Raw genomic sequence first — 16,220 nt, 5'->3', positions numbered from 1 at the left:
TACTTTTATTTAAAAACAGAAGGAGCTTTTTGGCCAACCCAATAGAAATGGAAAAGCCAATCCTAAAATTCATATGGAATTGCAAAGAACCATGAATAGCCAAAACAGTCTTAGGAAAGAAGACCAAAGTTGGATGACTTACATTTCCTGATTTAAAAACTTACTACAAAGCTACAATAATCAAAATAGCATGGTACTGGCATAAAGGCAGGCATATAGGCCAATGGAATAGAATTTAGAGTTTAGAAACACACCCTATATACCTATGGCAAATTGATTTCAACAAGGATGTCAAGTTTATTCAATGGGGAATCAGCATTCTCTTCAACAAGTGGTGCTAGGACAACTGGATTTCCATATGCAAAAGTGTGAGTTTGGACTCCTACCACTGGATGTAGTAATGGATTCTTAGATATAGTACCAAAAGCACAAGCAACAATAGAAAAAATCAACTGGACCTCATCGAAATTAAAAACTTTTGTGCATCAAAGAATATTATCAAGAAAGTGAAATGACAAAAATACAGAATTGGAGAAAATATTTGTAAATCATATAATTTATAAGGGTTTACTGTCCAGAATATATAAAGAATTCCTACAACTCAACAACACAATGATCAACAACCCAATTTTTTTAAATGGGCAAAAAACTTGAATAGATATTTCTCCAAAGAAAATATACAAATGGCCAATATGCACATGAAAAGATGTTTGGTGTCTCCTCAAAAGGTTAATGTAGAATTATCAGATGACCTAGCAATTCCACTACTAGGTATATGCCCAAAAGAACTGAAAAGAGGGACTCAAACAAATATTTATGTGCCAATGTTCACTGCAGAATTATTCAGAATAGCCTAAAGATGGAAACAATCCAAGTGTCAATCAACAGATGACTAGATGGTATATCACACAATAGAATCTTATTCAGCCCCAAAAAAGGAATGGAGTACTGACACATGCTAAAACACCGAGGAACCTTGAAAATATTACGCTAAGTGAAAGAAGCCAGACACAAAAGTCCACATACTGTATGATTCCATTTTTATAATATATCCAGAAAAGGCAAATCTACAGAGACAGAAACTGGATTAGTGGTTCCAGGGAAGAGGGGAGGGGAGAGTTGGGAGGTGTGGGGTTTCTTTCTGGGGTGATGGATATAATCTAGAATTAGACAGTGGTGACAGATGCACAAAACCTACTGACTTGTACACTTTGAGAGAACGAACTTTGTGGTATGTGAATTCTATCTCAATAAAACTGTCATTATAAAACCATTTCCAAGCTAGATATAGGCTGTCACTATGCCCCTCTTCCCATAAGATAATAATGACACATGCTCAACCATTTATTTAAAACTCAACCTTTTGAGTAATTCCCGGTGGCCAGTGGTTACAACTCTGCCCTTTCAGTGCTGAGGGCCTGAGTTGGATCCCTGGTCAGGGAACTAAGATCCCACAAGCTGTGCGGCATGGCAAGCAAGCAAGCAAATAAATAAATAAATAGTAGTTTTCATTAAAAGAAAAAAAAAACAACCTCTTAATTACAAAAGAGTCTCACTCTACTGGAGGTTCTTCAAAGACACACTGAAAATCACTGCTTTAGATGAAACTTCCATTTGGACAGATGTATCAACAAACACTGAGCCTCTAAAGGGACAAGAGCTCAATCTCCCCACATTGAAGTTATCCACAAGAAAAGAAGTTCCATGAAGTGTTACAGGACCAGTAAAAATATAAACACATTAGTGATTTTCACTACATCAACAAAACAACATCAAAACCTTATATAAGTACAGTAAAGGGCAAGTTGCACAATGGTAAAATATTTTTAACATAAATATTAAGAAATGTAAGAAGTATCTTTAACCTCAGGGTCAATTCCATTACCATTCACTTTTCTATATTCTGGGTGTGAAGAGATATTTGAATATAGTAAGACACACTTCCACACAATACACAGGACAAAATCTTTATTTAAGCATTTCAAATTCATGACAAGAATTAGCAAACCTGAGCTCTGGTCTCAGATCTAGCAGCTGTGCCCTTGGATAAGGCAGTTAACTCCTTCCAGCTTCATATTTATTATTTGCAAAATAGAAATTTCTAAGACTACTAATTGTGCTCTTTACTCATGTTAGAGAAAGGCAGAATGATACTGCAAGTCAAATTAGGAAGCAAGGACTCTCTACTGACTATAGGATAAGTTTTACGGATCTTAAGGTTCTCTCTTCAAAATGTTCATAGCCAGTATCTAAACAAGTCTTTAAAAGTTTGGAGATCAGTGGAAAATAATAATGTATTTTCTTTGCCTTTTATTTTCTAAAAATGTCATCCCCTTTGGAAAGTTGTCTAACAGGAAAAAACTTTGATTAATCACTTTCCTTCTGTTCTGATAAAGAATGGTAGAGTGGAAACCATAAAACTCCTAGAGGAGAACATAGGCAGAACACTCTGACATAAACTGTAGCAGTGTTTTTTTGGATCTGTCTCCTAAAGCAAAGGAAATAAAAGCAAAAATAAACAAATGGGATCTAATTAAACTTAAAAGCTTTTGAGCAGCAAAGGAAACCATCAACAAAATGAAAAGGTAACCTACTGAATGGGAGAAAATATTTACAAATGATATGACTGTTAAGGGGTTAATATCCAAAATATATAAACAGCTCATACAACTTAATAACAAAAAAAACAACCTGATTAAAAAACTGGCAAAAGACCTGAATAGACATTATTCCAAAGAAGACATACAGATGGCTAACGGGCACATGAAAAGATGCTCATATTGTTAATCATCAGAGAAATGCAAATTAAAACCACAATGAGCTATCACCACACACCTGTCAGAATGGCTATCATCAAAAAGAACAAAAATAACAATGTTGGTGATGATGTGGAGAAAAGGGCACTCTTGTACACTACTGGTGGGAATGTAAATTGGAAACAGTACGGAAAACAGTATGGAGGTTTCTCAAAAAACTAAAAACCATATGACCCAGCAATTCCACTCCTGGGTATATACATCCCCCCAAAAAAAAAACCAAAACACTAATTCAAAAAGATACATGATGTACCCTAACATTCATAGCAGCATTATTTACAATAGCCAAGATATGGAGGCAACCTAAGTGTCTGTCAACAGATGAATGGATAAAGAATATGTGGTATACATATACATACAATTCTACTCATCCATAAAAAAGAATGAAATTTTGCCATTTGCAACAACGTGGATGGACTTGGAGGATATTATGCTAAGTGAAATAAGTCAGAGAAAGATAAATACTATATGACATCATTTATTTGTGGAATCTAAAAACTACAACAAACTAGCGAATATAACAAAAAGAAACAGTCTTACAGATATAGAGAACTAGTGGTTACCAGTGGGGAGAGGGAAGCAGGGAGTGGTAAAATAGGGGTAAGGGATTAAGAGGTACAAACTACTAAATATAAAATAAATAAGCTACAAGGATATATTGTAAACACAGGGAAAATAGGCAATATTTTATAATAACTATAAATGGAGTATAACTTTTAAAATTTGTGAATCACTATGTTGTTCACCTGTAAGTTACATAATATTGTACATTAACTATATCTCAATTAAAAAAATAAAAAGAATGGTGGAGTCGATTCTAGTATGGTAGGAAAATGATCACCTTTCTACTGACCAACTGTGGATCCACTTATAATTTCTCATTGTACCATGTGCTAAGCAGTAAAATTTTTTCCCAAAATATCAGAGCTTCCAAGTTGACAACTGGTAGAATGAAAATTAAACTTAAATTTCACAAAGTTTCTTCTGTGTACTTTCTTTCAAGTATTAATTATCACAGATTTCTAAAACTGTGGTAAATCATCCAGGTAAAGATACTTACAGGCTTTGAAGAAATCATATTCCATCACTGGGATAACATTCATAATCCTTTTGGTGAAACTTTTGGTAATCTTATTGCTTTACTGAAGTTGGTCCCTCAGTTAAAATTATGTTAAAAGTATTACTAAGTCAGAGCATGAAAATATGGCTTTCTTAAATATACAAAAAGTGAATTCTTTTTATTAAGAAAACAGTGAACACATTTAGCTGATAGATTTAAGAAAATTTGTGAACTCCCTTTTAAAAAAAATACCAAAATGCAATACCAACATCAAAGCATTTTTTTTCTTGTTATGTGTCCAGTTTGAGGTCAGTACTTTAATCGAAATTACTTTAAATCCAATCAGAGGGACTCAAGCTAATTCAGTTTGAAAGCTGGAGGAAAAATTAAACCTTATCATTCTTAACAGGAATTGGCGGTCGTAGTGGGGAAGCCAGTATAATCTATTTCTATTAAAACACTAATAACATTAGCAAAACTCTCTTAAGATGAAACCAGCACTATTTTTTTAAACACCGAGTCAATAAACAATAGAATACACTATTAATTATTAGCAGAACCAGATACGTATTTGTAAAGTTATACCTCTCCTACACTACGTCAACCTTCAAAGCAGCACAACTATTCTGAACTGTCCAATCCCAGACAAAATAATTTATTTTTCTAGACTCTTAAAAATAGTACTAGTTCAAATTATCAGTATTGGTTTAAGGCCTCCCCATCTCCAAAAGCAGATATTCCTAAGGTCCACTGCAAGAGTATGAATCCTTAAAAGTACCAAATTAAATAACTGACTAGCTTTTTAAAAATTTTTCTCAATGACTTAAATGGTTCTCTTGCAGTGTGACTGGACTCAGCCTTACAAAAAACATAATTTATTGGCCATTTACTTAGAATTACAATAATAGAATTAAAAAACTAAGGGCACTGTGTTGCTCAATATCCATCCCTCCCTTTTTTCCCCAGGTACCTATTTTTACAGATAAGACAAGGATCTGACAAGGATCAGAATGATTAAGTGATTTGTCTAAAGTCGTATAAGTCACCAACAATGGAAAAGGCACTAATGCTTGGCTCTTCCGCCTTTTTGTCATTCTTTCTGCTTTCCCACCTCACCCCTCCCAGCAACTCAGTAAAAATTTAGCAGCATGAAGAGTATTTACCAGCTGTTGGAAATTATCAACTTCATAATTTCTTTATGAAATGACTACAAGGACAGGAAAATAAGCACTCAAGAATATTAAAATTCTGTTTTGACTCAAACACTGTTTTCCTCAAATATAATGAAAATGTGCATTCTTCTCTTCTATTTTGAACTAACTGATGATTTGTTCTACTCCAAGTAATGTTTTTGGCATAGAGCACATGGTGCCAAAAATGTTTAGCTAGACTTGCTCAGCACTAGAATCACTCATTAAAATATTCTGCTTCCTCCTTCATCTATCTCAACTTGCCCACTTGAGCCACCAGTGGCTACTGGCCTCTACAGGTGACTAACTGCATGTAGCAACAATCATAACTTTTACTAGCATAAACAGCTTAATCAAAATGGAAGCACACACATAGAGTGATATCCTGGGAAAGATAAAAACTATGAAGTCCCTGCCCACTACTACTAAGTAATCTAAAACAAATATTTCAATAATAACCACTCAATTTGCCTGTGACTTTCTATGTACTAGTTAATATACTTTAGTGTCTAATTCTTTTCCCTTCTGTCACCCCTTAATGCCCTCACAAGATACTACCATCTTTACATCATTATCTGCAGAAGTGAAATTGCTTCTGCCCAAAATAAATCTATGGTACCACTGACTTAGCTGAAAAGATTTCTGTTAACCATTCACCCAATGAAAAACCTACCACACAGCAAATGTTATTCTCTGGGCTGTTAATCTCATACAGTTTTACTTCTCACCATGCAGAGCATCACAAAAGATGTTCTCTAACATTAACCACACATGGAGATTTCTCATATCTCTTCAACTATGGTGTCCATCACATCAAGAAAAAAAAGGTGCTACATAAACACAGTTAAATGAAATTTGCATTTACTCTTAGACTAGATATCCCCCCCAAAAGATCTGAAATATTGAAATCAAAATGAATGAACCTACAGAGGGGTAAACTCTTAGTAGCAGTTTTCAATGTACTATGTGTGAAAAGGGATGGAAAGGCATCACTCCAAATTAGACAAACAACAATCCAAACACATTTCTTTATCAAGCTTCCTTGACAGTACCTAAAAATAGTAAGTCGTCTCCAATCAATAAATTTAACACTGCTAAAACCAAAAAAAAGTTGAATATCAAGTTAAGACAGAAACAGTTAAAATACTAATAGCCTAGTGACACTTGGAAACAAGTTTTGCACTACTCTCAGAAACATCAGTGGTTCTCAACCAGGGGTGATTTTGCCTCCCAAAACACATTCTTTGGTCGCCACAACTAGGAAGGGGTGCTATTGGCATCTGGTGTATAGAGGCCAGAGATGCTGCTACACATCCTACATTGCAAATGTCAGCCTCTGCAATGAAGAATTACCTAGTCCAAAATGTCAATTGCCCCAAGGCTGAGAAACCCTGAGAAATGTAATCCACAGCTCAAAAAAAATTTTTATTTATTTACTTATTTGGTAAATATGTTGGTGGAGTGGAAGATCCACTCTGAGTAGTACTAAAAAGACTACAAAACAATAAAAAGGCCATTTTGGAGGATTATTCCAAAGGAATATGATTTAGAGAAAGTAGTATCATTTTAAAAAAAACTGTCACACTGTTCTAAACAGGGATTTACTATAGTTTCATAAAGCAAAAATTTTAAAGAAAATTTTCTTTCCATCAGTCCTAACAACAAATCCAATGAGGATACAAGTTTGAAACCAGGACCCTGAACAATGATTGCATTCTCCAATAGTTATTTGATTAATCTAGCCACTACAAATGCTAAAGCTGTAAAATATATATATACGAACACAAGAAAAAGGCGAGCCCTCCAGAAACTTAAAAAAAAATCCCAAACATTTTAAATTCATGCCTTCTGCTCAGTCTATAAGAATTTGGCTTTTAAAGCTCATCAAAAGCAGTTTCTGAGAACCAGAGGTTAAAAAAAGAAAAAGAAAAAAAACCCAAGGAATGTAAAAGTCAGGAAAGTATTTGTCAGATTAGTGTCAGAGACCTTTGTGAGGATGACACCTTTATCCTCTGCAATACATATCCCTAAAGCAGTTCACTTGGCTTCAGAATTATAGCTGCTGAAGGTAATTTGGAACATTTTTACCTTTTTTGTACATTATTGTCAACTGTTGACTGTGAACTTGCTCTGTGCAGATTACCATGTTAGGACAACTTCCAATACTGCTTCAATGACTACAACCATATCTTCTTCTTCCTCTCATTTACCAAGATTTTTACCAAATGAGAGTTTTTTAAATGTTTTAATAAAGAGTCTGAATACTATAAACTCTCAGAAGTACTAAAACAGCCCTGACTGGGACTTCCCTGGTGGTCCGGTGATTAAGACTCTGTGCTCCCAACGCAGGGAGCCAAGGTTTGATCCCTGGTTAGGGAACTAAGATCCCACATGCCGCGACTAAGAGATCCCACGTGCTGCAACTAAGGCCTGGCACAACCAAAGAAATAAATTAATATTTTTAAAATAAATTAAAAAATAAAATAGCCCTGACTGACAACAAAAACTTTATTTGGGGTACAACTTTTAGAATTTCTCTTAAAACATATCAATAATCAGTGCTGTTTTTAAAATTCAACTATAATCCTCAGCAAAATGCCTGACTTAACATTATTATTTTCATATTAATAGTAATTGCCGGGCTTCCCTGGTGGCGCAGTGGATAAGAATCCGCCTGCAGGGGACACGGGTTCAAGCCCTGGTCCGGGAAGATCCCACGTGCCGCGGAGCAACTAAGCCCGTGCACCACAACTACTGAGCCTCTGCTCTAGAGCCCGCGAGCCACAACTACTGAAGCCCGCGCTCCTAGAGCCTGTGCTCCGCAACAAGTGAAGCCACCACAGTGAGAAGCCCGTGCACCTCAACGAAGAATAGCCCCTGCTCACCGCAACTAGAGAAAGCCCACATGCAGCAACAAAGACCCAACACAGCCAAAAATAAATAAAAAATTTAAAAATTAAAGAAAAATAAAATCCCCATTAAAAAAATAGTAATTGCCAGTTTAAAAGCTGAAAGTAATCAACTCTAACTGAGCACCTCCACCTAGGAGAAATAAAAATTATCTCTCAAAATTGTAGTCAAGAATATTAGGGTTTTCAAAAAAGTAACCTCAAATGCATGTACTTATTAATTGAAATACTCCTTCAACCTAACACCCTACTTAAGAGATTTGTTTTCTGCTATTCTTTTAAACTGCTCTGGACTTCATCAATAGGCCCAGCTGTTAAATTCAGGAGCAATGACAACAAATGCCTGGGCAAACAAGTGCTGAGAGTTAGGGCCTTTCTTTAGAATAATCAGAGCTAGTTGACACAAGAGGGCCATACCAAATGCCCTTTCAAAATTCCATTAAGGAGCTGGACAAAAATAAAATAAACAAACACATTTATACATCTTAAAGCAAATTATAATTCTACCCCTCAGTGGACCCTGCTTCATTGAAAAATAAAAAATCCAACAACTTTGAAAAACAGTGAGATAGCGTTACAGGTTTCTGCAGATGAGAAATGATCCTCACTAATCAAGTGCAAAGTGGGAAAAACTGGTTCCGTTACCCAGAGATCACCAGGTACCTGATAAACCTTTTAGGTAGACAGACTTTAAGAACCAAGTATCATTGTAAATAAGCCTGTAGAACTACATGTGCTTTTACTTCCCTGATTTAACTTATGCAATTTAAGCTAGTAAATTTTTAATTTAAATATGTACTTTTGAACCATACCCCCTTCTCTTTAAAGATGATTTTTCTTAGACCCAGAAAGCACCATCTGAACCTTATCTACATGTTGGCAGATTGGTCTCTCTAAATATCTCAGTCTGTCTTATTTTTCCAAAATCAAACAACTTTTACTTTTGTGTTAGCACTCCTAAGTTAGGGCAAGTAACTTAACAGCTTGATTTGAAGTGAACATGCACACAGGTAAGAGACAATGTCCTTTACAGCATCTACAAATCTCAATAAAAAGTGACAATGAAGCAAACTCTTGCCCATCTTGGGACCAGAATCATTAATAAAATTCAAAATCTAGGCTAATAGTCTCATAGCCCTTACCTTTCTCTTTTCAATATACCACCCACCCTCTTTTCTTTCGAACATGACTCTAAATGTTTTCAATATATTTTAACTTCACATTTCAAGATCAGCTTTGAGCTATAATTTATGTACTACTCTTTAAGCTAGGAACCACACTCACTGAACAGTTTTTCATTAATCTCATAAAAAAACCTCAAGTTTCATCTCAACTTAAACTGAAGTAATAAACATTTTATTCATGGAAAACAACCTACATCTTTTTACAGGAAACAACTACTGCTACATAAAGTTACAGAAATAGACACTCCCCAAAAAAACAATTTTATGGATGCTAAAACTAATCTCAAAATTTCGGAGAAAAAAATCTATCATAAAGTTATAATAATTCCTATGGTCTTCCAGCTACAAATGCTCATTTAAAAAATTATTTTGCACCCAAGCAGTCCTGAAAAACCCAACAAATATAAGCCAGCTTTATGTTCTCTTTCCCTCTATCCTAAGACTTCAATTTCCACCTTTTATGGAAAGGAAATAAACAACCAGCTTCCTGTTCAATCACTAGCTTAAGGCCAGTCTTCTACACATCACAGAACACAACCTGCCTCCTCCTTTACTTCTCTCAAATGTCTCATCTTAATTTAAACTTGTTGAAATATGAGACCATTTTACCACACTAATGCTTTCCTATGAAATTTATCTTACTTCAACAATTAGAATGCAAGAAATGTCAAGATGTCATAGATTACTTCTCACTCCTAAAATATTTAGATTATTTATGTAGTGAAGATTTAGCACCTATGAAAGTGAAAATTTGATTTTCAGTTAAAAATACTGAAATTTATGGGAAATGGCTTAATATTCTGTTCTTACCATTGTATACAACTAGAAAAAGAGCCTCCCACATTACTCCCCTTTCTATTCCATTACATGAAAATGTAAAATGGCTAAAATGGCTATCAATAAAAAGGATTAACTTTTTTAAAAAACTAAATATTACTTTAACCCTATACTTTCCTTTAAAAATGGGATGCCTTAGAAAAACTAAGTTAGACAAATCCTTTTGTGCTTGGATGAACAACAGGAAAGCAAAGCCTCCAGGCCTTTGGGGAGGAACCTTGTCCCCGCAGCCAGCTCTGATGTGCCTGGGAGATAAGGCTCCATAGTGACACTTAAGGAAAGGCCTGCTCACATTTGAATTTCTGCATTCCTCAAGAACAATTCATGGCAATAACTAACTTTGCAGAAGAGCTACATGAAAGCTTTGGCCAATGAATGAGGGTCATCTGCTCTTTATCACAAGGGTAAACCTCATCCTGGCCAGTTTCTAACCTTTTAACCCTGTGAATTCCTAATTTACACATGAATAATGGAATTCTTGCCTAGAGTGCAACTTTCAGCTTCTAGTTCCTAAGTTTAGAAACCAAGACTTGATTGCCTGTGTTAAAAATCTAAAACTTGCACAGATTAAAGTTTTAGATTTCCAGGTGCTGATCTACTTATTACACTTCAGAACTAAAAGATATGCTTGCTGACAAAATCCTTGACCAGAAAATAAAAAGAACATACTTGCACCCTGCTGCTATCACTAACTAGGAGGGAACTAACCTTTTAAAAAAAAACCCCACAAAAACAGAATGTCCACTTAATGCCTATTCTCTTCCTGTTTAATACGTATAACATCTTACCCTGAACACAGGATAAAGTCATCTGAGCCTACAATGTCACTGGACATTGCTTCTCAGATATCAGAACTAACTTGGTGAATTTCAAATCTGTAAGAAATTTCATTTCTAAAGAAAAATCTAAACCCGCTATGCATTTCTTATTTTAAATCTATAATACTGAATGCAATTTCCTAGCAAAGCACCTCCTCCAAGTTAAATAAAATGTGTGCATATGAAAAGTGTAGTTCCTATAACTAACATACTACAGTTGATATTTAACAGCAAAGCAATGTTCTACATAGTTTAACTGGAAAGTTTTTGATACTTAAAATATGAATACTTCACCACAAAAGCCTTCAAAATGATTCACATCTAATAAAATATTTGTCATTAATAATTTTTATAAAGATACAAAATCTAACGCTACTCAAAAAGCCAATATTAACATTGTTTCACTGTTACTATGTTAATACTGTTCAGACTTTATTTATGAAAACTGAAAGCTCTGTGTGTTTTCAAAGTATTTGAGTGCCTGAGAATTGTCAGGCTTCTAAGGAGGTCCTGGAAATACTGTGTGGTCATGACAAATGCTTCATCTTTCAAAGCCCATCTGCCCTCCTCCACCTTTCCATCCTGCCCCTCTCCTCTCTGGCAAGGTAATACTACAGTTCCTGGATATGAAAACACAATACTCCACAAACCCAAAAAGGTAGAAAAATTACAACTCTATAGAACAATTTTACATTAGACAAAAATTAAATGAACAGGACATAAGCATAAAAAGCACACTATCCTGAAAACAATGCTGTACTGAAAAACCACTACTCAACAACAACACAAAAAGATGATTGTTGGCCAATGATCACAGCAAAAAAAAGGAGTTTATCAGACATTCTCTCAGGTTTATACTATTCTGGTGGAGGGGGACTAGAATTGGAAACCTCTACTTTTCTAACATTTTTCAATACAAAAATACCTTTGCTTGCAATTTATTTTCCACTATTAATTATTATTGTACAAATAAAATATATTACTGAAATGAGGATGGCATGAATATGGCCATGGACTGTTACAATAAAGTCACCTAGGAAACCCCCACCAATAGTTGAATTTCAACTGTGGAGACCCTGAAGAAACTATTTCTTAAAGATTATGACTTTATCTCAAGAGCTCCCTCCTCCTATTGTTCATCTTGTAAATGATCAATTTGTAGGTATAGTGCAAAATCTATCTTTTGTGGATTAACAAAAGCTTGTAGCTAGGATGCCTGTAAAAATATTTTTAAGATACAGTTGTGCTGTGTTTTGTTTTGTCTTAAGATTTACATTGTCTTTTGTAATCTTGAGTGCTGGGTATTTGATCACCTGAAGAGGTGGAAAGCCTCAGTGAAAACAAGGAGTTCTCTAACTATCCTAGGCCCATGTTTACACTCAACAGTTACCAGGGCAACCACCAAGCAGTGGGTCACTTGGACAAATGGTTGATCAGACTGGGTTGTTAATACAAAGGAAATCATTAGACAGCAAACTTTATGACAACTGGAAAAAAGTGGGCAGATCTGGTTTAAGTCCATTAGGCATAATATGGAAATGGCCTTAATCTCTTTCTCTCCCAGCAGGAAAAGCCTAGGAATACTTCAAAGGCTTGTGAGTTACTGACCAATGCCCTCTCTTTCAATTAAAAAGCAACATGGGTGATTTTAAAGCAGTCAGAGAAATGGAAGCTTGGGCTATACGAAAGATTTAGCACTTAAGGGCCATCTACAAAGCAGAAAAAGTTGCTTGTGATTTTCAAAATTTAATTATTAACTTACAAAAATGAGATTTTAGAACAACTTTTGTTGTGTTGGTCAAACTTTTCATCCAACTTTTTTCACAGTTTGAAACAAATTTATACAAAGCCACCTCTACAGGTTTTGGTGTTCTAAACCTAATGTGACTTTTGTTCTAAATCACTAATTCGAATTTATATATTTTTTTCCTCAGATTTTTCTGCATGCCTTAGTTAGCATGAACTACTATCTCCAAGAAAATTCTTAATGTTTGTGTAATTTTTCAGGTTAGCATGCTAATGAATCGAGAAATCATCAAAATGTAGCAGTGAAAAACGTCAAACAATCAAGAACTTAAACACTTACTTGATAAGGTAAGATGAGCTTTTTGACTAAGAATGGCTCCATGTTTGTTCATGGCCAAGCACTGATAAAATCCTTCATCAGACTGCTCTCCTCGCTTGCCTTCCACCTCACTGATGTATAAAGAGCCATTGGACAGAACCTGGATCCGCTTATTTTCAGACACTTTTGCTCCATTTTTCAACCAAGTGACCTTAATAGGAACTTCTCCATGAGCCTGGCAATCTAAAACGACTGGGTCCTTTCTTGTGACAGTTATATCCTGTGGCTCTTTGATAAAAAACAGTTCGCTAAAGCACCATACTCCTACAAGGAAAAGGGGGGAAAGGCATACCCAGAATTACAAGTGTAAAATCATTTCTTAACGCACAATTGTAAAACACATATTCAGAGTGTAATGAGACAAAGTTTAACAGACCATATTAATTAACTTACAAACACCTTAATAAACCAATCTAAGTTTCAGCTAACCTTCTCAACAAATCAGAGAAATCTTTTTACAACATCTTATACTAAAAAGCATAAGGAAGATTTCAATAACTTTTACCCCTTTTAAGAATTCTGTCCTCAAGTGCCTTGCTAGAGTTTCAAAATCATCAGGAAAACTCTTGAGCACAAGCTGTTTGCTTACTTTTACAAGCTTGTCAAAAAGATCTTGAACAGAGTAAGTCGTAAAAGTCTAATTTTACAAGAAATCATTAGCAAAACTCCGACTCTGTGAACAAGCAAGTTTATTTCCTTGTCCCTTGAAGAGTTTTTGAAACCCTTGGTACCTACTCCTTTGGGAAGTGCGTTTATCTTTTGTGACAGATGACAAGTTTGCACTTTTATATCTGCCCTTTTATAGCAAGGACTCTTGTCTCTGCTCCTTGAAAGAGACCCATTTACTTAATTTCTGCGGAGTATGGTAGGTATTTAAAAGACAAACATTTGACTTTGAAAAGTTGCTAACTCTTGCTGCTTGTACTCAGTGGGTGATCGGATTAGGAAACTTCTATTTCATTTTTTTTAGAACTACCAACTGTTGGAAAAAAATGTGTGACTAATTGGTCCTTACTGTCTAACAGGGATAGGAGATTGCTTAATCAACCAATACACATTTTTATCAGAGCAGAGTAATAAAGGCTTTATGTTAGGCATACACATCGTCCCGAGTCCCTGTCAGGATAAAGCATCCGATGACCACAAATACCCTGTCACCTCCTGCATTTAGCGCAAAGGTCAGCTTAAGTCTTGTATATTGATTGGGGCCGAGTAGAGTATGAGGGGTTTAGGGGCGGAGGGCATTTCATCTTCCTTCTGATTGTCTTGAGTTCATGAGTACCAATCCCCGGGACTGATCTGTTTCTCATCAAGGCAGGTCCTCCAAACCTCACACACTAGTCACGCTCCCACGCCCTGGCTGTCGACTTCTCCTAATGGATGCCCAGGGCGACACGAGCGACCCTAATAGCCCCGCGCAGCGAGGACCACTCCGGAAGGCGCCCATTGTGTTTCCGAGTCACATCTGACTTTGATCCTTTTCTCTTGCTAATAGAAAACTAACTCCTCCAGGAAACAAACAGACATACAAAACAAAAAACCCACGAAAGTCTGGGGTTTGTAACCTGTAAACAAATAAAACAACCCATTCTTCTTAACACCTCTTCTCCCTGCGCCCCCCGCACCCCGCATCCACTTTACAATTTTTAACTCTTTAAGAATAAAGCAACACGTCAAAAGAGAAAAATTAGTTCATCCAAGTTTGCGCAAGGCTAACCTGGAGTTTGGAGGGGTCTTCAGATTCGCACACATCTCAGGCCCTGCCCCCAAATCCCTAGCTGTTAGAAATAAACCCTACTTAGATACCTTCCTTCTCAGCTTCGGGACCCTTCTACCTCCCCTCCGGGGCACAAATGGGCCACAAAACTTCCACTCCTCTTCTCTTTCCAATTCCACCCCTCCCGTCTCCTCCTCGTTCGATCCGGATCCGGGAAAGTGGGGGCACTTAGGGGTCTGACCTGGGCGCTGAGTTCACCTATTCTCTCCCCCGCCCTAAAACGTGGGGAAGCCCCCACCGCAAACAGGGGAAGCCGCGCGGAAACGCGGCGCCCCCTGCGCCGCGAGGCTGCCACTAAGGAAACAATATAAATAAAGCCACGTGCGGCCGCGGCGGCCCCGGCTGGAGGGCGGGCTGCGCGGAGCCGAGGCTGGCCCCGAAGGCGAGTACGCGGCCGGAGCGCGGACAATGGCGCGAGGAGAAAGGGGCGAGAGTGGACGGCGGGCGCCGGCCCGCAGCGCGCGGCCTGGGGAGCGCAGCGGGGAGGGGCGGGCGCTGCGAGAGGCCCCCACCGCCGCCCGCGCCCCCGCAGAGCCCGCCGGCACCTCGCGTTCCAGCGGCAGCTCCCGACTGGGAGGGGGCAGAGACCGGGGGTCAGCGCCCCCGCGAAGGACCCGCCGCCCCCCCCAACACACACCCGGTTGCCTCCTTCTCCAGCCCACTCGCGCTCTCTCACGCCCCACCGGCGCAGAAGAAAGCGCGCCCACCTGGAACGGGGCCGAGGACCGGCAGGAGCAGGAGCGCGCCGAGCAGCATCCCTGGCGGCCGCGACCGGGCGAGGGGTCGCAGGGAAGGCGCCATTCAGCAGGGCTGGGTGGGCATGCTCCCCGGCCGCCCCGCAGCCGCTGTCCGCCTGCCGGCTCCCTCCTCCGGGCGCTCTCCGCTCGGCGGCTGGACGCGCGCAGCCTGGGCTTCCCGCTCGGGCACCGGCGTGGCTTGGCACGGCGCGGCCGGCGGCTGGTCTCCTCGGGCGCGGCGAGGCCGGCGCATGGACACCCGCTCGCAGGAGGCGGGGGGCCCGAGCGTCCGGCCCGGGGGCGGAGTGAGGCGGCGGCTGGAGAGGGCGGGGGCGGTGGAGTGGACAGCGCCGCCGCTGCCGGCCTCGGGACTACTTTCTACATCTGGCCCCTGGTCTGGGGACCGCGAGGTCGGCGGCCGCGGAGGGAGACGCTGGGAGGGGGCCCAGTGGCGGCCGGGTCGCGGCCCCGGGAGGAGGGGGCGGGCCCCGCCGGACAATGCACCTGGGGGTCAAGCCCCGGCTGAGGGTCTCCGGCCCGCTTCCCCACCCCCTCTGCCTCCCCTCCCCCCCGCCGTCGAGGACAGCCACAAAGGCCGAGCCTCCTGGCCCGGCCTGGCCTGCCCCCGGGCCCCTCTCCCCCCCCCCCAGACCACTCCCCTCCACCCCCGGGCTTGTTTAGGATTCGGGGAAGGAGGAGGCGGGGTGAGGGAGGGATGGTGTTGAGAGAAGTGAAAAGGCCGGAGACTTCTCCCCTGATGGCCCCTG

General features: G+C 39.2%; 1 protein-coding gene across 1 annotated transcript in view; it reads right to left on the bottom strand.

Moving 5' to 3' along the window:
- The window catches only part of PRTG (protogenin), a 128,938-nt gene extending 113,363 nt beyond the window's left edge, over window positions 1–15,575 (bottom strand). Inside the window, exons 1-2 of the mRNA XM_060096117.1 lie at window positions 15,424–15,575; window positions 12,901–13,203 (exon numbers count right to left, since the gene is read on the bottom strand). Of these exons, the coding sequence (XP_059952100.1) occupies window positions 12,901–13,203; window positions 15,424–15,517 (397 nt within the window). The 5' untranslated portion in view covers window positions 15,518–15,575. The remainder of the gene's footprint in view (window positions 1–12,900; window positions 13,204–15,423) is intronic.
- Window positions 15,576–16,220: the final 645 nt, after the last annotated feature.

The sequence above is a fragment of the Mesoplodon densirostris genome, chromosome 4 (genome assembly GCF_025265405.1).
Source record: "Mesoplodon densirostris isolate mMesDen1 chromosome 4, mMesDen1 primary haplotype, whole genome shotgun sequence".
NCBI lineage: Eukaryota > Metazoa > Chordata > Mammalia > Artiodactyla > Ziphiidae > Mesoplodon > Mesoplodon densirostris.
The sequence above is the reverse complement of the archived record's forward strand: the minus strand, read 5'-3'. Positions and strand labels throughout refer to the sequence as shown.